This window comes from Choristoneura fumiferana, chromosome 24 (genome assembly GCF_025370935.1).
Source record: "Choristoneura fumiferana chromosome 24, NRCan_CFum_1, whole genome shotgun sequence".
Lineage (NCBI taxonomy): Eukaryota > Metazoa > Arthropoda > Insecta > Lepidoptera > Tortricidae > Choristoneura > Choristoneura fumiferana.
The window spans coordinates 13,787,605-13,811,571 of record NC_133495.1 but is presented as its reverse complement, the minus strand read 5'-3'; the positions used below and the strand labels follow the sequence as shown (position 1 = coordinate 13,811,571).

The 23,967-nt window shown below is 38.3% G+C and overlaps 1 protein-coding gene across 1 annotated transcript; it reads left to right on the top strand.

The window, feature by feature from the left end:
• The first annotated feature begins 8,286 nt into the window (after positions 1–8,286).
• On the top strand, positions 8,287–23,646 carry LOC141441736 (pancreatic triacylglycerol lipase-like). Its single transcript, XM_074106576.1, has 8 exons — positions 8,287–8,391; positions 14,618–15,000; positions 15,818–15,914; positions 16,449–16,609; positions 17,244–17,366; positions 20,409–20,651; positions 21,230–21,410; positions 22,467–23,646. Exons 2-8 carry the CDS (start codon positions 14,625–14,627, stop codon positions 22,603–22,605), a joined length of 1,320 nt encoding a protein of 439 aa, XP_073962677.1. The 5' UTR covers positions 8,287–8,391; positions 14,618–14,624; the 3' UTR covers positions 22,606–23,646.
• Positions 23,647–23,967: the final 321 nt, after the last annotated feature.

Genomic DNA, 23,967 nt, shown 5'->3' with positions numbered 1-23,967 from the left:
GTGGAATTGATCTATCTTGAAAATGTAATATAAATTGCCTTATAAAAATATGTATTTATTCATACAACACACAAACACATTGATATGAACACTAAAAGAAAGCTATTAAAGTAACTAAGTGTTAATAAATAAGTATATACCACGTGATATTTTTGATTTCCGTTAACTTGACAGTCCTCCATGATTCCTTGATTTCGTGATGACTCCGATAATTCAACAGATGAAATGAAGTTAATTTCTCTAAGACACTAGTGGCCTAAGCACCTACCTGCTGTTTGAAAGATAATCAAGAATTAGAATAATTAGACACAGTAGGTACAACAGTGTAAAGGTTTTACTTGTTTTTAATTCATACATATTTAGCATAAGAATTTTAGAAAAGCGAGTTTTTCTTTATGTTTCTCTTAAGTTTTTTTTTATTCAACTGGATGGCAAACGAGCAAGTGGGTCTCCTGATGGTAAGAGATCACCACCGCCCACAGACACCTGCAACACCAGGGGGATTGCAGATGCGTTGCCAACCTAGAGGCCTAAGATGGGATACCTCAAGTGCTAGTAATTTCACCGGCTGTCTTACTCTCCACGCCGAAACACAACAGTGCAAGCACTGCTGTTTCACGGCAGGATTAGCGAGCAAGATGGTGGTAGCAATCCGGGCGGACCTTGCGCAAGGTCCTACCACCTGCCAAAGATACGATACGTGTCATGTCAATGTCACTTGTCATTTTACAATTTGACCAGTAACAATAACTTCTGACGTACGACACAAATGTATTTTCGATTTGGGCAAAAGTAAACTACCAGGTATTTTCTATCAATTAATTGATCTGTCTGCCGAAGTTAACGGAAATCAATAAAAACAGGGTGTATTCAAGTTTTATTTAAATTCTTCCGCAATATTGCAGGAGATTATTGATTTAGTTAGACCGAATGCCCCTCAAGATTTTTCATTGGAACTTTTCCTTTAATTTTTCACCTTAGTTTTCACCGTTAGATAGGATTTTCTTTCATAAACATTCAAGTTTGGTTACAGTTAAAATAAAATGCATTTGGCCAAATGAAACATTTGTGAAACTTATCATTTGTAAAAAATGTTTTGGTTAGACATTAGTGAACCGGTTAACATTTTTATAAAGGGCCAGATAGACGCACATCAAGTTCACGTACTTTTCGCTTCATTGCTCGTGTATCAGTTCACTAATGTCTAAACAATTTTTTTTTTACAAATGATTCTTTTGCTAGTGTGTCTATCTGACCCTTTATAAAAATGTTCACTTTTCGCTACTGCTAGGTAAGGCAAGCGATTTAATGTCGATATCTCGGGCCGGTTCGCCATGAAACATCCTCGGAAAGGTCCGTCCGTCCGGTTTATTATGTATCTCGATACTTGATTGTGTAAGTACCTTTTGTGACCATTACAGACCGGACTTTTACGACTTTGTTTTTATATTATTTCCCTATTTTTATAGCTTTTCTATTTTTTAGCCTTTAAGAAACTTCTTCCGTGCAAAAAAGAAAACAAAGCAACTGTATTTTCATATTCATCCGTTAGAATACATGCTCTAATTATTAGTTGATTAAAAATAAAATCAGCCACCTAGTAGCTAATATTATGAATTAACGCTTTTTATTCCTTAAATTTTGGTCAGATTTTTAGATGTTTAGTTAGAGGTAACTGGAAGGAGGTAGGTGACAGTGACCAAAGTAAACAGACAGTAAAAAAAAAAGTAAGATAACCACTAACGAAGCAAAAATATAGATCCCCTTTATCCCGTCAAAACTTATGCCACCTCAATGATGTCTACTCAAGGAATTTGCTAGCTTAATATCAAGTCTACATATATGAGTTAGATTTGATTTCCTTATGTGAACTTTTGATGTCTAATAATTATCTATAGGTACGCAAAAGAGTCACTCCGTACTTAAATATAATAAATCCTCTTTATTTTCCATCCCACGGGAATTAAAAAAATCCCATTTGAATGCTTAAGCACCTTAAGGGTCCTTAAAATTATATCAAGGAATATATTTGCTAAATTCCAAATCTCTAGCTCCAGTGGTTAAGCCTATAGGTACGTTGACAACATTTTCTCTTTTAATAATTAAGTATATTTTTTACGACTTATTTTACAACAGGTTGTACGGTCAAGGACTTTAATTCATGAGCCAGCATGGAACCTGTTCAAAGGAAAAGTCATTACGATTTTCCTTGTTAATTAACGCGATGTCACTATGACGTTTACTGTGAAATGGTTCCATGGCCGCTCATGAATTAAACTCCTTGACCGTACTAGACTATGTAAGAAGTAGGCCGCAAAGGGCTCTTCTAAATGTCACTTTTTTATACTTCCTCTACTTCTTTAGAATGGGTAAACAGATTTTTTCATACACATACTTCCTGTACGTATTACGAGTACATTACGTAAAGTTCTCGGTTATTTCTTGGACTTAACGGCAACCTCGCTCTTCACCTCGAATTAATAACTTTAAAATTTTCCTTAACGATTCCATTAAATATTTTAATTCAATTCAAACCCATTCGGATTTTTTCACGGGCACTTCCACCGAAATTCAATTTGTTTACAAACTTTAGTTGTTGTATAATAAGTAATCATGATTATCATTTCCTTATTTACTAGCAGTAGTGGCAAGTGGCGTAGCGTGGACTAATGTAGACGTGGGCGAAGTATCAGCGAGGCCCCTTCTCTGTGGTCGCATCGCATTTAAAGAGGCCCCGTGAGGCCCTTTTAAGTGCGAGGCCGTGGGCGAGGGCCCACTCTGCCCACGCCTAGCTACACCACTGAGTAGTGGAAACCCTTGTTTCAGGGTCATTATTCGAGCACTTCTGTTGACGCGCTAGAAGATTCTGTTACAGTATCTAGGTTATTGTAATTTTCTCTGTGTGCCTGTGTTTGTATTGTATTGTCAACTAGTAGAAGTAAAGGACGTCTAATAATCTAAAACGTCATCAAATTCTTTTCCCCGTTCATAAAAGTGCAACCACGAAAACCGAGGCGATTGAAGCGCTCGAATATATTTCTTTAAGTTTTTATTTAACTTTTGTTGTTGGGCCAAAGCTTGCAAGTTAAATTTGATCCACTTCCAGTGGTCGGATTGACTCTTGATTTGATATACATATGTAAGTTGGATGACAATGCAAGTACAGTCAACCAAAAGTGCAGCCAGCAAAAAAAAAAACTTATATAAAAAGATAATATAAATATAACATAAACTTACGGAAAGGAGTGAAATTGGCCCGAGAAATGTGAAATATAAAGTAGCGAATAACACAAGTGTATAGCCGTAAAATGTATTTTTGATTAGTTTATGTGTCGATAGATGTCGCTGTACGGGAAATTAAATCAACCTGAATCGCGCTGGCGAGATTTTTCCTAGGAAGTATAAAAGGGGTGTCATTCGCCGAGCAACTGTTGTTTGATTGACATCAAGGACAGCGGTTGAACACAAGCAATAAGAAAAGTCTGAACATCTTCATTTTTCACATCTGTCTGTGTCAGTAACCATCTAAAATGACCCAACACTGCGTACATTTTGCTTAGAAGAGGGGTTCTGTTAACGCTAAATATTCATTCATGCAGTCCGATTCTAAGATTAGTTTGAGTGGGTTCGAGCCCACCTCAGCAGGGCTACTACGAAACTCGAAACTCGAAGTTCGTATCGGACCGTCTCTCTCGCTCTCGTATTAAATAGTACAATTGTCAGAGGGACCGCAAGACACGAACTTCGAGTTTCGAGTTTCGTAGTAGCCCTGCTGACTTATTCGGAATTTATATGCGAATATACATTTTGAGGGAACCGAATCAGCACTTGGACCACGTGGAAACCACTGTTCAATCCCTCTCATTCCGAGAGGAGGCCTGTGCCCAGCAATTGGACGAATATAATACGAGATGATGGAGCTCCTCGCGCTGTTATCTGGAGACGCATTTTTTAGGTTTTTTCTGTTGTTGAAATTGAATTAAAATTACTACAATCAAACTGCACCGTTTCATCGTGTATTTGTTGTAAATTCTTACGCCACACACGCTACAGTTTATCGTAACGATCTTCATTTCGTTTCAGCTGTTGTGGGTTAATTATAACGCTAATTCATTCGTTCCCATTTATCTATTCAAATTTTGATACAGTTTCGTTTGACGGTAATACAGTTTAGAATTTTTTTACAAAACAGTACAAGCACTACTACGAAATTCGAAAATCGAAGATCGTGTCGTTCGGTCCCTCTGACACTTATACTATTTAATACGAGAGCGAGAGGGACGGTACGATACGAACTTCGATTTTCGAACTTCCGAGAAGGCTTTCAGTTTTTCACACATACAATACGATAAACGGTACCGATCGAACGCAGTCTGATAGTTGGGATTTTTCGTACCTCCTCCAAATCATCATCATCATCATCATCCCAGCCTATATACGTCCCACTGCTGGGCACAGGGCTCCGCTCAGAATGAGAGGGCTTGGACCGTAGTTACCACGCGGACTCAGTGCGGATTGATTTTCACACGCACCCTTGAATTACTTCATAGGTTGCGAAGTTTCCTTGCTCACGATGTTTTCCTTCACCGTAAAGCTCGTGGTAAACTTCAAATGTAATTTCTCACATGAATTTCGAAAAACTCAGAGGTGTGGACCCGTATTTGAACCCACGATTTTCCGCTTGTCGGGCCAATAGGTCTACCCACTGGGCCACCACGGTTTACTAATCCTACCGCTCCTTCCTTCGCGTCGTTTCTATGTCAATATTCATTGGAATCCATTATGCATTAAGTATACCTACTTACACTTAACTTCCTTAATTATAAAAACGTAATACAAGTGCGGGTCCTTCGCATTTGATGCACTTACACTGCACTAAGTATATGCAAGCGATGAAGTAATACCATTGTAGTAGTTTTAAGTATTACGCAGTTGCACTTTTAAAGGATAAACAATGGCAAACCAAATGTAAATGACGTTTTTCCACCGTATTTTATAAAATAAAAATAAATATCATTGGGACACTTGACACCAATTGACCTAGTCCCAAACTAAGCAAGGCTTGTACTATGGATGCTAGGCAACAAATGAACATACTTATATAGACAAATAGGTACATACTTAAATACATATTAAACACCCAAGACCCGAGAACAAACCGCACACCTTGATCAAAAGCGTATCAACTCAAAATAATACACCACTTTAATTTAGGCTTTATTAACTTTCTGAAAGATTGAAGTTTGAGTTGATACGCTTTTGATCTAGGTGTGCTAACATTCGTATTATTTATACAAATATCTGCCCCGACCGGGAATCGAACCCGGGACCTCAAGCTTCGTAGTCAGGTTCTTTAACCACTTGGCAACCTGTCGTCCAAGTCCAAGTTGTCGCAAAAGTTCGTATTTTTCTTGCTTTCTTAACTAGTTTACTGAAGCTAATTATATAAATTAATAATAAAGCAAGGACCATTTGCACACTAGGGTCCCATGGACCCAGGGTCTCAAAGTCCACAGGTATTGCCTTTTATTTTTGTAGGTATCTTCTTACTGTTATAATCTCGGGTTTATTAAATCTCCCTCCAGAGACTTACGTCAAAATCGTAAAATGTCCAGTGTCGAAAATGCGTCCACATAAGAGATCCATAACTTACAGCGTCTAAGTCGTTCCACGTTTAAGTCATGGACCGCCCAAATCGCGGTGTCTGTTATAAAATGTCCAATCCTTACTAGGTATATCTAGGTCTCGAACTACGCACGTACAGTCACCAGCATTAATATCTGCCACAGCGGAGCGTGCAAAAATATCTGACACGTTCATCCGGCCCTAGAAATAGAGTCGTATCAGATATTTATGCACGCTTGTTGTGTCAGATATTGGTGCTGGTGACTGTACCTCTACATTTTACTAAGTTAAGTATTTTATGTAAACAACTTGCGGAAATTCTCTTAATCAGAGATTTAACGGCTGATTTTATATTGGTTACCGATATGTAAGTTGGTGAAATTCATGCTTAGAAAAATCCTGTGTACAGGATCGCACATGTTATTGATAATAATCGCCAAGTGCGAGTCAGACTGGCGGAGGGATCCGTATGACTTTAAAAATCAACTAAAAAATATTGAAAGTACAATATTACAATGACTCTTTATTGTACCTACACCACAAAAGTAAGCGATACAGAAAACAGGTACACAGAGAGAAAGTTACAAGGTATTAAGCCTTAGGCGGCCAATATGTGTTCTTAAATTTGTTTTCATGGTTCATCCTGGTGGCGAGGAATTACTTCCTGCAAAACTTTATAATTCCATGTCAAAAGGAAGTTTTATCTTCTGGTCGATAGAAATTAGGTAAGTAAAAATCATGTTTTTACGCATGGTTATTTTCACACCCGGGACTAAAACGCAATAAATTATTGCTAAAATTGCCAAGACGTTTCAACCTGTAACAACTATAGAGAAAACCGCGAAACTTTTAGGCATTTTTTTTACAATTGTTCATATCCAAAGGAGCTAATTATATTAATTTTAACTTGATATATATGTATACCTTCACGCGTTTCTACAAAAAAGGTCTTGACAGACAGAGAGATCCTTTGAATCCGGATTCACTGACCTTTTGAGATAGGTACGGTACGGAGCCCTAAAAATAATCGTTTTTTTTGCTAAAGATTCTTAGTCAAACCTTTGGCGAGAGCGTGCAGATTTCATAATCAAAAATATTCCTATTGACTCGTGTAAAATCGCAGTAAAATCGGTCCATCCCTTTCCCTAAAGTTTAGAAGCTATGATGACAAAAAATTACGATTCCACAATTTGTAAACCATTTTTCGACTTTCTCCGATCGAGCTAAAATTTGGCATATTTACTTGTATTTATACATCATCCCAGCCTATATACGTCCCACTGCTGGGCACAGGCCTCCTCTCAGAACAAGAGGGCTTGGGCCATAGTTCCCACGCGGGCCCAGTGCGGATTGGGAACTTCACACACACCATTGAATTGACTTGTATTTATACTTTTGGTGACAAAATAATAATCTGGCAGAGAAATTCTGGTGAAGTGATAAGGGAATTCTGGCAACCGTTAATGGCGTGGACTTGAAACTTGGTAGGTACCTCTAGGTACAGACATGTAGTGTGGATGATAACGCAAGTACAGCCAAGATTACAGTCAGCAAAAACCGGCCAAGAGCGTGTCGGACACGCCCGAAATAGGGTTCTGTAGCTATTACGCAAAAATTAAGTAGGTACTTAAATATATTTCTAAGGATTTCGTATTTTTTACGAAATATTACAAGTTTAGGTATATTTTATACCTTAGGCTGCTATTTACTCTTAAACTACTAATAATTCTCAAGAAAACTTGACTGGATGAGAAAAAAAAACGCCCCCACTTTACGTCTATGGTAGGTAAGTACACTAAAAAAAATTTTATTGAATTTTTTATTGTACCATTTTGACGGCATGGCTTACATACTTATACATATATTCGTGCAAAATTACAACTTTCTAGCATTGATAGTCCCCGAGCAAAGCCGCGGACGGACAGACAGCCAGACAGACATGGCGAAACTATAAGGGTTCCGTTTTTGCCATTTTGGCTACGGAACCCTAAAAAGCCTGCATTAGATACATTAGATATAATTTTTTTTCAATAAAACCTTATTATATTATTATTACTACGTCCGTGCTAAATTAAAGCTCTTTTCGAAACTTTTTAACTAATGATCTAAGTTGCGGACAGATGCGTTAAAACGACAAAGGTTCTGTTTTTTGCCATTTTGATGGCCGATGGGTGGGGTCAGAAGGTTCTCGAATGGCGTCCGCGGACCGGGAGACGAGCTGTCGGTAGGCCTCCAACAAGATGGAGCAACGACCTGGTTAAGATCGCGGGATAACTGGATGCGGAAAGCACAAGACCGGCCTGAGTGGAGAGCCTTGGGGAGGCCAATGGCCAGCGCAGTGGACGTCTTTCGACTGACATGCTGATGTTTCCTTGGTGTGTTAATTCACTAGAAGATTATAAATACGTCTACCTCGTTGTACGATCTAAGAATAAAATTAAAATTTGCACGTTAAGTTTGGATCTTTCTAAAAAAAAAATCAAAAGCGCTAACACGACGGATCAAAACTTAGACTCTACGGCTTGTAATAATTCCATTACATACTTCACTTTAGACAATCAACATTTTTTTCATACATACAACTTTTTCCGAAGCTTTTAAGCCACTTTGAAGTTCCAAGAACTGATTTTTATCCAAGAATATTGTTTGCGTGAATTCATACCTATTTATTAGCGCGCGAAACAGCTCTTGCGGCAGTCTAGAGCGCGCAACAGGCGAGTGTGGTGGGCATCGGAACTAACTTATCACGGGATTGCATAAAAAATAGTGAGTATTTGACATTTAATACAAATAAAACATGTCTAAGAACCATCGCTAGAAAACCTGCTTTCAAATTAAAAAAAACCGCAATCAAATCGGTCCATCCGTTTAAGAGCTACGGTGCCATAGACAGACAGATAGACACACAGACACATAGCGGTCAAACTTATAACACAAAACGCGTAAAACAAATGAGATATAAAAAAACGAAAATAAAAAAGGTTAGTTCTGCAAGAAAGCCGCTAAGGGTTTTTTTTTATAATAATCTATTTTTTATACTACCGGCGCTTTTAGGAAGACCATCATTTCCAAAAAGAATAAGTACTTATAGATGGTGCCACCAGAGTTGAGGTCACGCACACAAGAACATGGCATGTAATGACAACGGGATTTTGATATTCTCGCATTCATTTAATTCATTCTTCTTTTATGCAATCACTTCTTCATAAAGTATAGTTATGTGTGTAATATTCACTTCAACTCTCGTGGCACTACCTATACACCGTAAAAAACTTCGCAGAAAGTCATTTTCTCAAAACAAAATAATATTAATTAACATACCTACGATTAGTGTTGAGTTTACAGGTATACAGAGTGTATTTTTGATACTACCTCAAACTGTAACCAGACGAAGATTTAAGTGCTGCAAACCGATATCAAAACAAATTGTTATTTAGAATTAACTACCAGAGCGTTATTAATTTTTGAAATATTTTCGAACAGCATAATTTGATTCGAGAGAGAAGCATTCTGTGTGTGACAGCTGTCGCGTGAACAAGTGCGACGTTTTGAATAAAAACAAAGTAGTATCACGTAGTGATACATTGCGTGCTAATTAATTTTGTAAGGAAAATAATAAGTAATAAGTAGTAAATCTATTTTTTAAACTAAAAGATAATAAAACGTGATTATTAGGGACTTCACTAAGTACCCTTAAAGTTTGAGGTAGTATCAAAAATACACGCTGTATTGTATACTTAAGGTACTCGAACTTGTTCAGTCACCAGCACAATATCACAACAAGCGTGCACAAATATCTGATAGGTACGTACGACTCTATTTCTGGGGCGGCCGTGAGGACGCGTCAGATATTTTTGCACGGTCCGCTTTAGCGGATATTAATGCAGGTGACTGTACGTATGAACCAAAGAAGAACAAACTAAGTGACACCCAAACTTGGAATAAGACCCAAAACTCCGTAAAAAAAATTAGGTACCTTACTAGTTTAAAATATGACCCATCAATTAAAGCGTTAAATAAGCTCTGGATTGTTTATTATTTGGTCACTTAGTTAAATAAAATTAATATTGTTTATTTGTTTACGTTAAAGTTGTAGCTGAAAAATGAGCAAGCACCTACAGCATTTGGTCTGAGGTTGAAGTGAAAATATAATTTAAATCATTTTCAATTGGTGTTTTGCAGATACAGATACAGACGGTAAAAAACGGTCAAATACTTATAAAAACGTGACTACATGACTATATTATCAATCAGTCGGGCGACTGACGCTGACGTACTGATTAACTGACTGATACGAGATGGACCACAGACCTAATCATTTTTAGAAACTCCCACATCAAAAAGGAGCATTTTACAAGCTTTTATTTAGCTTGCCCTGTTTCTACCGGTGTACCGGATAACTTACGTCTTAAATCGAATTTAGCTCGACATGTTTTAGCTGGTCCTGTTTGTTTATATAGTTATCTATTTGGGTCAAATCTTGGAAGCTAAATTTGATCCACTTCCTGTGGTCGGACTGACTTGAAATTTGGTATTCAGCAAATAACAAAAAATACTTTCAGCAAAAAAAGTTGGTATTAAAAATAAAGTTTTCTATGGGAACAAAACCTCGGGTAGAATCTGGTAACATTATATTCTCATTATACTTTTTTACAACAATAAAGATAACAAGTACCTACGTACGCACTGCGATAAACGTATTTGTAAACATTTTTTACGCTACATAAAACTTCCTTGCTTTAATTTGATAGTGACAAAATCCAAAATAAAGGGAGCGTTAGAATTGAACTTTGATTGAACAGCGACATATTTCAAAATGTACTGCCCTAGAATTGTTATGTTGTTTAATTCTTAATTTACAACAAAAATAAATTTGGTTGTAAATATTTTTCGCCACTATTAAATTTTGACAAAATTCACTTTGGATGGTAGTTATTCATTTTGGTCCAAATTCAAAATAGTTTATTCAAGTGGACGATTTTCCATTTGCACCGAAGCAGGACAGTAAATCGTTTGAGTCTGTCCATTCAACGAGGAAACGCTGTCTGTCTTCTGGAAACCATGCCGTCAACCAAGGACCATAGATACTATATGTATACATATATGGTTCTTGCCGTCAACTGACATTGTGAAAGATATTTTTGGGTTTAGTAGTTCATTAATTATTAATAAAGTTTATGTAGTAAATTTTAAGTGTAAAGTACATATGTTATATATTATTATTGTTAACTATTAAATGTTATTTAAGTTATGAAACTATTTCAATTACAAGGTATCTCTACTAAAGTTGAAAATCGTTGTTTTAAAACTTGTAAACCCGCGTCCGCGTACCTACTGAACGCCAGCGGGCAGCAGGGAAGGAAGCGGGGCGACGAGCGTGTTCTCTATTAAATACGCAGCTGAGACTCGACTCTTAGTTATAACGTTATAATAATGTACTCTGTGCTCGAGACTCATCGCACAGTGGTCACCTGGCAGCATACACAATTAATACAGAAAACCAGCCAAGAGCGTGTCGGACACGCCCAAAATAGGGTTCCGTAGCCATTACGAAAAAATTAAGGCATATTTTTCTAGGATTTCGTATTTTATACGGAATCTTCCAAGTTTAGGTATATTTTATACCTTAGGCTGCTATTTACTTTTAAACTACTAATAATTCTCAAGCAAACTTAGCCGTTATTAGTTTTCCTTGAAAGTTTGATATACTTACCTACTACCACCCTGAATTTTTTCAAATTTTTCCACCCACCGGTTTAGATTTTAGAGGGGGGGACGCTCGATTTTAATGAAAATTTGCACTTTAAAGTTGAATATTTTGCAAACATATCACTGAATCGAAAAATCGTCATAGCAAACCCCTAATGGTTTTAAAAGACCTATCCAAAAATACCCCACACTATAGGGTTGGATGAGAAAAAAAAAACACCCCCACTTTGCGTGTATGGGAGGTACCCTAAAAAAAATGTTTGAATTTTTAATTGTACCATTTTGTCGGCATAGTTTACTTATATATCCTCGCAAAATTACAGCCTTCTGTCATTGATAGTCCCTGAGCAAAGCCGCGGACGGACAGAAAGACAGACCGACAGACAGACAAACATGGTGAAACTATAAGGGTTCCGTTTTTGCCATTTTGGCTCTGGAACCCTAAAAACGCTCGCTGCGCCGCTGCCCGCCCCGCTGCCCGCTGCTGTCCATTACGCGGCGTAATATCTTTAAAGTGACGACTACAAAAATACTTTACCTACCCAATTGTTTTGATATGAGTTCAGAGGTTTTTGATAGCGGAGCTTAACACAAAATTGAGACAATAAATAAATATATCGATAATGATCAAGGCCAGTCATTAGGGTCACCGGAGTATTACAATTGATCAAGTTATTTATTATTTGTGTGTGACACTGCCGTCAAAATATTTTATATTAATCAGACTAATGTATGTTTTATCCTTTCACGTCAAGACTGTGGACAGGGGGGCTACTACGAAATTCGAAGTTCTTATTCTACCGTCCCTCTCGCTCTCGTAAGTATTAAATAATATAGGCGTCAGCGAGACAGCAAGATACGAAGTTCGAATTTTCGGGTGAAATTTGGTGTGTAGAGCTACTTTTTATTCCAATATTCCCATGGGATAGGGATGTGTAAATTCATGTGCGAAATAAAATTTGATACTCAAGGTTTATGGTTAAGGAAAACATTATGAGGAAGCCTGCACAAAGCAATTCGATGGTGTGTGTGTAAAGTTTTTACCGTACTCACACGCATTAGATACTTTTATAAAAGGTAGTGTGTTTTTTTTTGAAATGTTTTTTTTTACTGTAGCCAGTCTACGAGTAGAAGTTACGAATGCCGCATAGCATACGCCAATTGAATGCTTTAGCTAGGTTTGCATATCTACTATTTAATACTGGGTGACAGCAAGGTGACAGCTGTCATTTTCATTTTCTTCTAAAAACGGCAAAGCGCGACTTACAAATAAATAATAATAATGCAGATTCTGTATGTGTAGAGTTAGAAAGTAGAATTACTGACTTAGCAAAACATTCTAATATAAAATATTCTCGGGTCTTAAATGTTTGTGACCAAACTCCTCCGAAACGGCTTGACCGATTTTTATGTTTTTGTGTATGTGGGCAAATATTGGAGCGTTTTGACCGCGCCACAATAGGTACACACAACAAAAAAGAGAAGAAATTAAAAAGTGGCAACACTGTAGTGTCATCCCTTTCAAACCCTGTTAAACCAAAAAGGGAGGACACTACAGTGTTGCCACTTTTTAATTTCTTCTCTTTTTTGACGGATTATAAGCATATTGTGACCGCGCGGTCATACGTCATTAGGTTGTGTGTATTGTGTCATTAACGTCCCACGTTTAGGTATATAACACAACGGAAAGACAAGTCACAAGAATTTTAATCACGCTAAATTCAGCATCGGTATTGTCTTCAATTTTCATAAAAAAACAACCCTCATTACCTCTTTTAATAACACCTGCGAAGACACAAAAAAACGCTGCAAAAACGCTGAATATTATTAATGTAGGTCTGAGAATAAAACGTCAACTATTTTTCATACCTCAACGCGAACGGAGACGCGGGCAATAGATTTTTTAATAATTAAGGTATTCGAAAATAAATTAAACGAACTAATTTAAAATATAAATATATTCTTGGGGGTGTTGGAGGTTTTCAATTAATTAACACCTTGATTATGTCACAGATTATGTATATAAATCATAAGATGTCGAGAACAGTTGACACTACACGAGCTGGAGGGGCCGTGCTAGGAGAATTAAAAACAAGAGCGTGTCGGACACGCCCGAAATAGGGTTCCGTAGCCATTACGAAAAATTAAGTAATATTTTTCTTAGTATTTCGTATTTTGAACATGAAACTACCGTGAGACTCGCTCATAGATATTGTAACGGATAACTCACGTCTTAAACCGAGTGCAGTGTGCGTGTTGCGGCAGCCGCCGAGTCGCGTGCTCCTGAGAAGAAGGGCTACAAAATAGCCCGAAACATGTCGAGCTGAACTCGGTTTAAGACGTGAGTTATCCGGTACGATTTCGTATTGCCTGGAGGAGATCGCTCTGTAGCTATAAGGTCGCCTATTTCTTACCTTAGAAAATCTCTATGTATATACCTGTGTTTTATGTACTGCTTACTGTGTTGGTGTGCAATAAAGAGTTATTGTATTTTATTGTATTGTATTGTATTGACGCTACATTTTTAATGAACTAAAATAATCATTTTTGGTCCTTCTTCTATAAATGCACGTAACTTTATTGTGCTTTCATCGTTCACTACCGTTGTTCCAACCAAATCATTTTTTTTTCAATCACAATTTCAGCAAATATCCAATTAATATTAATTTAATTAATTATCCGCCCAGGTCCGCGATTCAGTTTCTTTGACTCCATCTAGGTACTAACTAAATCATTAAAAAGCTTGACGCTTTGCCGTGGCATTATTTATTTATTATTTATCAAGAATATCCTTAGGGCCTTATCTATCAAAGTTCGCGATATTATTATGCTACCTGAAGGAAGTCCTATATTTAGTGTTTTGTATGTCTCATGTTTTTTCTTTTTTCTGTGATTGTGATATTTTATATGACTGAACAAATGTTAGTCTAACATCTGATAGCAAGGTTGTGTTGCTCTGAAGATGAGCTCTGGTTGAGTTCGAAACGCGTCTGTGTAGTGTAGTGGTGGTTATAAACGGGTTTGTGTGATTTGTGTGTTCTTACAGTGTGAAGGTGGAAGAACAAACTTAGCTATCATAAGGTCGCGGATAAGCAGTTTTTTTTAACCCCCGACGCAAAAAGAGGGGTGTTATAAGTTTGACTGCTATCTGTGTCTGTGTGTCTGTCTGTCTGTGGCACCGTAGCTCTTAAACGGGTGGACCGATTTGAATAAGATTTTTTTTAATGACGTAATATTTCCTTTCTTTTTACCAGTTTTTCAAAAGTTTCTAATATTTTCCCAGGGCGGCCATGACGGGTCTTCTCCCGCTACTCCTCGCCTCGCTGGCGGTGTCATCAGCTGACAATCCCATCTCATTCGGCTCCCTCAAGAACATGGTCAAAGTGCCAACAGCCATCACCAACTTGCCCAAACCAAGCAATCCTCTAGACGCCGTCAAACCTTTAGTAATCCCCAACAGTAACCCAATAGATTTCAACACCGGGGCTAAGTTAGAAGAGGCAGCAAAATCTTTCGCGAAGTCAACGAAAGATGTTCTTAGTGAAAATGCAATAGCAGGGAACGTCAGCAATGCCGCTGATTCGTTCGGGAGAAGTGTACAGAAAGAGATAGTTGCGGTGAAAACGCCCATTGATGAGACACTCGTCTTTGTTGGATCTAGTCAATGTAAGTAAAATCCAGTAATTTAGCGAAAAACATTTGCTTTTGTTACAAGCTTTTAATTAAAAACAAATTAAGCTACAGTTAGCAAAAAAACTTGTCATCATCATCATCATCATGTCAGCCGAAAGAAGTCCACTGCTGGACATAGGCCTCCCCCAAGGCTCTCCACTCAGACCGGTCTTGTGCTTTCCGCATCCACCGCGCCTGCGATCTTAACCAGGTCGTCGCTCCATCTTGTTGGGTGCCTACCGACAAAGCTTGTATTCAAAATTAAATTTTGGGAAAAAGAAGAAGAAGAAGGATTAAAAAGACTGACAGTACAGACGTATGAAATAATGTTTTGCTATCGTATTTTGTCGGAAAAATTCGTATTTATGTATGTAAACTAACTACTACTATAATAATCTTTATAGTAACATGAAACTATACCGTGAAACTCACTCATTATTAAATGAAGTAAACTCAAATCGAGTTTATCTCGACATGTTTCTGGCTAATCCGTAACAATACAATACAATACAAAGACTCTTTATTGTACACCAGAAATAGTAAGCGATACAGAAAACAGATACATAGAGAAAAAATTACAAGGTAAGCAATAGGCGGCCTTTTCGCTTAAGAGCGATCTCTTCCAGGTAACCGTGACATGTCGAGCTAAACTCGATTTCAGACGTGAGCTTTATAGTAATATTGCTCTCTCTAAGTTTACTACAGCTAATTCGAAAGCATAGATACGAACGAACATAGCCAACAAATTACAATGGAAAAACTTTATTCACTAGATCTGTAACTCTAATTAATAATCTATTTTTTTTATTAGGTACCCACGTAAAGAAAATCTTCGGGGTAGCGTACGAGCAGTACGAAGGGGAACAAGAGCCTGAACTGGACAAACTCAAACTTGAATACCGGGACCCGTAAGTTAGACTTCAACTGCCGTATTTAGTGATTTCCTATAATCATAATGACGAACGGATGGCCAAATCTACTTACCTAATGTTTTGTACGCCCATTTGCAAGACATATAGAACATCACGCTACAGTAAACATTACTTCAGATATCGGGTTTTTTCCGTTTTTAGAATTTGTTTTACAGCAAAAAGGGCGATTTTGCTTTTAAAATATGCATCCTAGAAATGCAGTCACCACACAATCGCGTATGGTGACTGTATACATCTTAGCGTTGGCAACCGAAAGTGCAATTGTTAAAATTAAATTTAGATAAGCTAGTCCTAGCACTTTGAAGCTTCCTAAAGAGATAATGAGGTTACTAGACGTAATAGAGGACCGAAGAGCTGGCTGCTTTCTCGGACAAAGAAATTGGCTTATATCCATTCAGAGTTGCACAACGCTGCCAGCATCTTCGGTACCTTGCCTAAAAAATTTGTTATTTACTGTTGTGATAAGCTTTGATGTGAGAATGTCATTGTAATCAATCAAATCTTCCTCAGTGGTCTCCGTATGATCTTCAACATCAGCTCGGCAGCGGAGCGGATCCCGCAGACGCGGGAGTTCAACCCTCAGCAGAAGCTGTTCATCTTCGTCCATGGCTTCACTGATGATCCTAGCAAAGCTAGCTTTAGTAATATCAGCACTGCACTACTGTCACAAGGTGAGACACAGCCTCTAAGGCATAGGTTCTCAATATGGGCAACGTTGAAGACTTTCAAGAGGTAAATGGTAGTAGAACGTGCAAAGAAAAATGGGAGGTGTTAGTTAATTAGTAATTAAAAGAAAAATGGGAGGATTAGAAAAAGAACTCAAAGGAAGATCTAGTGTAAATGAACTAGGTACTTACTCACAAAATTGACAATAAGGGAAATAGAAATATCACGCGAACTAAAAGCACGAAGCGCCTAGGTATTGTACGTGGGCACATAACCATCTTACATAACCAGCGCTGGAAGGATTCAAATATCACTATCACTTTAGGTTCTGGAAAATTAAGTACAACGAAGAACGAAGCAAGAAGGAGTATTAGGTACCTACTTACAATTGCGACAGTTAAAAGCGAGCGCGGCAAAGCGCCAGGACCAAATTAAGTTAGTAAATAATTTCGCTCTACCAGTGCTGGTTATGTAAGATGCTTATGTACCGGGAACAAGGGAGAAAACTATATATTTGTTTGGCCAGCCCTGTCTGTGACAATGTACATTTAGAAACCACGAGGACGAGCCGCGGACGCCAGTGATTTCATGAGGTAAAAAGAAGGTACAGGTCCTCCTACAATTTACTTTTTATTGCAGGGAATTGTAACGTGTTGGCATTGGACGGTAGTGCATTGATTCGCTGGTTGTACCTCCGATCTTCGACCTACGTGAGGTTCATCGGTGAACGACTGGCGGAAGTGCTGGCTGCCATAGTACATAGTGAGTACACCTTAATATTCCTCCTAATCTTGGTATTTTATAGCTCGTTGAAGTGGCAGGCCATATAGCACGGAGAACAGATGGCCGTCGGGGTCGAAGAGTTTTCGAATGGATACCGAGAATCTGGAAACACAGAGTAGGACATCCACCAACGAGATGGAGAGTGGAAAGAGAGGTCACGGTGGATGCAGGCCGCTTCCAAGTGAAGCAACTGGAGGTTTATAGGGGAGGCCTATAACCAACAGCGGACATTCTACGGCTGATATGATCGATGATATCTTGAATATAAATATTCTATTATAAGATCTTATTTACGACATGATTACTATGCAATAAATGAATTATGAAGATGATTAGTATTGACGAACGGTAGGTACAGTAGAAATAGTATAGTAGGTACACAATTTTAATGAATAGCACACTAGAATACTTAATGATATTTAGGAAAAGACATGGAGTTGAATTCGTCTAAATAAAATTGCCTATTTAATGGCAATGTCAAACCAAAAGAGCTAGGATCAAAATGATACTATTTCAAAATATCAAACGGAAGGAATTTCCAAGTCAAATTGCTTAAAATAAATGTAGGATTGCCAGACAATAGAAAACTGGAACCTATTAGACAGCAAAGAAGCAAGACATTTGGAAGACTGTGGCTGAATTATACCTCTACCTGTTTTATGCCATAAATGTATTCTAAGTAGCTAGGTATTGTGGCGGGATCCGCATTTAATTAGGGACAGGTACCTCACAATATTAATCACTGACATGACAGCTCGATAAACAGCTAATTTAAGCAAATTGCTTATTATTCAAAGGCATTTACATTCGTGAGAAGGTATATTTTATTCCCACAATGCCCTTGACAAGTTTTTCATTAATACTGTGTACGAATAAATTAATTTTTATTTGCCTCTTAGATGGTGTTTTCTTTTTATAGTTAGGTATATTTATGTAGTTTTTATTTATTTTGTTTCCTATCATACTTATTGTTGTATCGTATGTTGTGTTCATAAATATAAATAAATTGATACTTTTAATTCGAATGCCAATATCTGCGAGTTAAACAACAAACAAATTCTTTATTCACCACAGAGTAGATATTAAACAGATCCTATCAAGCAAGCTATTTATATCTTCGCATTTAAATTTGAAATATTCAATGATTATTTTAGCCAGAGCAATTTACATATTTTTTCTTAGCAATCCAAAGACTAATTAGAACGGTCAAATGTATCCGTACCAATAGGTATTAGTTAATTCATCATCATCATCAGCCTATAGCAGTCCACTGCTGGACATAGGCCTCCCCCAAAGAGCGCTGCGCCCTGTCCTCGGCTAGACGCATCCAGCTTCTACCAGCAGCCTTTCGCAGATCGTCACCACCTGGCCGAAGGGCGTCCTACATTACGTTTGCCAAGACGCGGTTTCCACTCAAGAACTCCAGCGGTTGTCGGTTCTTCGACAGATATGACTAGCCCACTGCTAATTCTCTGAGCTATGTCGATGACCTTAGTTCTGTGTCGGATAGCCTCGTTGCGAATTCTATCTTTCAGAGAAACTCCGAGCATAACTCGTTCCATAGCTCGCTGAGCGACCTTGAAGTGGTGGATTAGCCGTACAGTGAGTGTCCACGTTTCAGCTCCGTATGTCATGGTTTAGTTCATTGAAAAGAGTATTCTAGTAGATCCTACTAATATTATAAATGCGAATATTTGTGTGTGTGTGTGTGTGTGCGTGTGCGTGTGTTTGTGTTATTTCTCGCAAAAACGGCTCAACGGATTTCAATGAAATTACTAACATCATAGGCTGCTTTTTATCCCGACATTCTCTCTGGATACATGTGTGAAATCCGAAACCTTTAACAAAAGTTTAGGAGAGATTAAATTTTGTACGGGTCTCATACCACGTAAACGATAACTACAGTGTAATCTTTGGGAATTTTCAAGGGAATTCGGTAAAATCCCAGCATAATTCGCCAGCACAAGCCGCTGGTTAAAGCTAATATAAAACGCAAGACGGAAGTAAACTAAGTAATACTTAAATGAATCATAGCTATTTAAGGTCATATTGTAAAATGCGGTTGTTAAGGTTGTCATACAACAACTAGACTTGCCACTTAATGTCATGAAATGTTATATTTATGTTTACCTATCGTGGGAGTCGACACGCAAACCCATTTATAGAACTTGAGGATAAAACTGATGAGCAGTTATTGTGACTGTATCCCTATCTACAGGAGACAATTGTTTAAAATACGAAGAGATACTTTTTTACAGACATTGAGTTAAAGTTTTCTAAAAAATATAGTAACTTTTCTACAGCCCACATTAGGTACAGTCGAGTTCATAAACATGTGAACGAAAATTTGATCAAAACTATCTGAACTCGCTTCTACGCCGTTAACTATAAATAGAGTCGTGTTCAGATATTTTTGATCAAATTTTTGCTCACAAATTTATGAACTCGACTGTACCTACTTAATTACTAAATTTAAATTCAAAACACATGGAACATTTTAAAAATTACATCGACCCGGTCGAAATATACTAAGTAAATATTTAGATCAAGCATCTCAAACGATGTGTCTCTAATGGTCCATCCAATGGTTATCTATTGTGGAGGAGGCTCCAATAGAGATATCTCTCTCCAGGCAGGTATTATGGCCTGGGGACCGAAGTCCGAAGGAAGAGCGTCGGTCGGGTCGGTAGTTGTAAGTATACATGCGTCCGAGTTGAGAAACTTCGATAGCGCCATGTAGGACTCGGTTGGAGTTTCTACATGTGCTCCCTAGATGGTGCTAGGTGTCGCTACACTACACGTGTTTAATTAAGTACCGAGTAAAGATGATTCTATTATGAAATGTCTTTTTGTCATCTTATTGTAATTTTCCCTAAGATGAAACGATCTTATTGCTTTATTTTTAAAAAATCAGTAGTATTGTATATAGATAAGATAATTTGAAAAACGATTCTCTTTAAAAGCGTACATCTCCAAAATTCTTTAGGTTACTAACAAATCGTTCTGCTTCCCCATTCGCAGAAGGCGTAAACCCGTCAGCCATCCACATGATCGGTCACAGCCTGGGCTCCCACATCTCCAGCTTCACCGGGAAGACGTTCACGTCTCTAACTGGGTTGAAGCTGGGCAGGATCACCGGGCTGGACCCTGCCGGGCCTTGCTTCAGCCACATCGAGCCGGAGCTCAGGATGAGCGCGACCGATGCAGAGTTTGTGGACGTGATACATACGGATGCCGGAGTTTACGGGCTGAAGGATCCTGTAGGTAAGACCAGTGACAGGTTCATTTCCCTTTAGAATACATACCATTAGGTAGTAGTACCCAAATAAAAGAGATGGATGTTATGCCAGTTCTGAATTCATTAGAATACTAGATATATTTTGGGGTGTAAAATGATGTTACTTGGGCTAGTAGAATGGTACTAAAATACCGTGCCTACGTTCCCGTCTTTTTGTAATAAAGTTTTATGTTTAACTAGCTTTTGCCCGCGACTCTGTCTATGAAAAATTTGTTTATCGCTATTCCGCGAGAACTATGTGATTTTCCCCTGAAAATCACATAGTACATACCCAGATAAAACATAACCAGGGCCTCAAACTATTTTCATACCAAATTTCTTTTAAATCGGTTCAGTGGTTTAGACGTGAGAAGGTAAACAGACAGACGGATAGTCAGAGCTAAATACTTTCACATGTAGACTATGTAACATAGTGTACATAAATTTGACAGTAGGTATTTCAACCGTTCTCATGACCAAATAGAACAGGTAGGTACTTGGCCAGCTAATAAGTATCTCCGGACGTTTAAAGCGGCGTGATAAATGTTTTGTCCTGTTTCTTCAGGGCAAGTGGATTACTATCCGAACAGTGGGTCCCAGCAGCCCAACTGCTTGCTGCAAACCTGTAGCCACAGTCGCGCCTGGGTTTACTTCACGGAGTCAGTGATGCGACCTGATGCCTTCCCCGCTGTTAAGTGCAAGGATTGGGAGGCGTTCAAGAAGAAGCAATGTGAAGACCTCATCAGGTATTAGTTGGAATTTTCCATCTTCCAAAAGGGGATTTGTTCAGTTTTTACATAGCAAATTTAGATCGTTAGACCTTAGATCGTCTCAGAGATCCCCCGAAATACTTATTGATGTGTAGGTACGAATACTAAGTCTTTATTTTACATAACAAATCAATACAGTGAAATAATAAAAAAAACAAGGTAGATATACGCGGTTTTATCGCACAGAAGCAATCTCTACCTACATGAATTGGCATTGATCACTTTTTTACAATGTGGCAACATTCCCAGAGCGTTACAACTTAGGGATATTTACGAGCCTTCCAATTCCTTAAATGGTCGGCATCGCACCTGTGATTCCCTTCGGGTTGCGGGTGTCCATGGGCGACGGTGATTTTACAAAATTCCCGTGGGAATTCCCGAAAATGACATTGTGGTATTCATTCATTGACGTTGGATTAAAAACAACCATGCCAAATTTTATGACTTCAACCCAGTGGTTGTTAATTTAAGATTTTGTTCCTATCCGGTGGGAAATAGAAATAATAAATAGAAATAGAAATGATTATTCGCATTTCGCAAATTACATAAAACACAAAATAAACAAGTATTAAGTAAGTATAAATATTAAGTAGGTATTTGCGAAATTGCGAAGTCAGCGGTCTCAGCTCAGCATAGTGCTGGCCGTAGAGGCCAACGCTGGTCTTCCGCTGTGTGTTGGAATATCGGGATAAAAAGTAGCCTATGTTTTATTTCAAATATCCAGCTGTCTACCTACCAAATTTCATCCAAATCTGTCCAGCCGGTTTTGCGTGAAGGAGCAACAAACGTACACACACACGCACGCACGCACGCACGCACGCACACACACACAAATTTTCGCATTTATAATTTTAGTAAGATAGTACCTAACCTATGGATGAACTATGCAATAGAGTAAAGTAACAGTAACACTATGTTGTTGTTTTTCAAAATGTTTCCTTCTCAACGTATTTTACCCTGTATATATCTCTCTCTCGCTCTCTCTCTTTTATTACCTTTTACTAAATTAACTGAAAACTCCTTTTCTTCCAGTCCAATGGGCTTCGCGTCCCAGCCGGGCACGACGGGCCTGTACTTCTTGCAGACCGGTGAAGACAGCCCCTACGGCCTGGGGAAAACGGGCCTGACCTGGGCCAACAACGAAGGCTACTTGCGAGGCATCTTAGGTTAACTACTCATCGAGCAGTTATAAAATGTTACTGACACTTTGACAGTGACCAAACAAAAATCTCGATCACGTCGTAGACAACCTTTGAGGGCGCGGTGTTCACTGAAAACGTCAACCTTAAATGGCCACTGTATAAATAAGTTTATGCTAAAACAATCGCATTTATAGTCTGTCAAAAAAGAGAAGAAATTAAAAAGTCGCATCACTGTAGTGTCATCCCTTTCAAACCAAAAAGGGAGGACACTACAGTGTTGCCACTTTTTAATTTCTTCTCTTTTTTGACAGAATATAACACAAGCCTTTTTTGGTGACTGTCGTGGATGAATATTCGGGCGTTTAAACCACCGTCATTTTCTCAACACTTTTTCTCATTTTTTAAGAAATGGATACAATAAACATCCACGTACTTATATAATACATAGCAGTGCTTGGGTTAAGTAATTCTAAATTACTTAGAGAGATATTGAGAATGACTGCCCGAATAAGTATTCACCCACTTGCATTGTCATACAACTTACATTTTGTCTGCGGCTCGGGGTTTCGGTCTGCGCTCCCCATAAGTGCCCCTGTGGCAGTGACGTCGACCAGCTAGGACATCACGGACTCTCTTGCCAAAAGAGTGCAGGCCGCTTCTCCAGACATGCTGCACTTAATGATATAATACGCCGGTCCCTCGCCACCGTCAACGTGCCTTCGTTACTCGAGCCCGCAGGTATTGCAAGAGACGACGGTAAGAGACCGGAAGGCATGAGTCTGATTCCATGGAAGATGGGTCGTGTGCTTGTGTGGGACGCTACTTGCTCTGACACGCTGGCTCCTTCCCATCTCCATGGAACCTGCAACAGAGCCGGTGCAGCATCCGAAGCGGCTGAAGAAGCAAAAACAGGGGTCTAGGCAATTTTTTGATTTATGAAAATTAAACTTTATGTCATAGATATATGGATTATTTACAGTACCTTACCTTCTCTTGGCAGTACAAAATATGAAGAATTATTAGTATGTAAAGGAAAGAACTAAAGGAAGTACTGCGAGTAATCTCCAAAAGGTATATTCTTTAGTTGGGTTTATCATTACGATTGAGTAGTTATTTTCACTAGTTTGAGAGTACCTATTATGTAAACATTGAAAACTCCTAAACTTGAACATTATGATGGCGGTTTAACCCTTAATAAGACTCCATTTATTGGAGCATACTACCACAGAATCAAAAGCAGCTATCGAATGTACCTGACAAAGGATATTTTTAAAGCTAGTAGGTAGTATTTCCAATAATAACAATGAATATTGTAACTTAATACTAAAACAATAAGGTTGAATATCCAAATCAATGCATGTGGTCGCTAAATCGCCTCAACGGTTCGATAT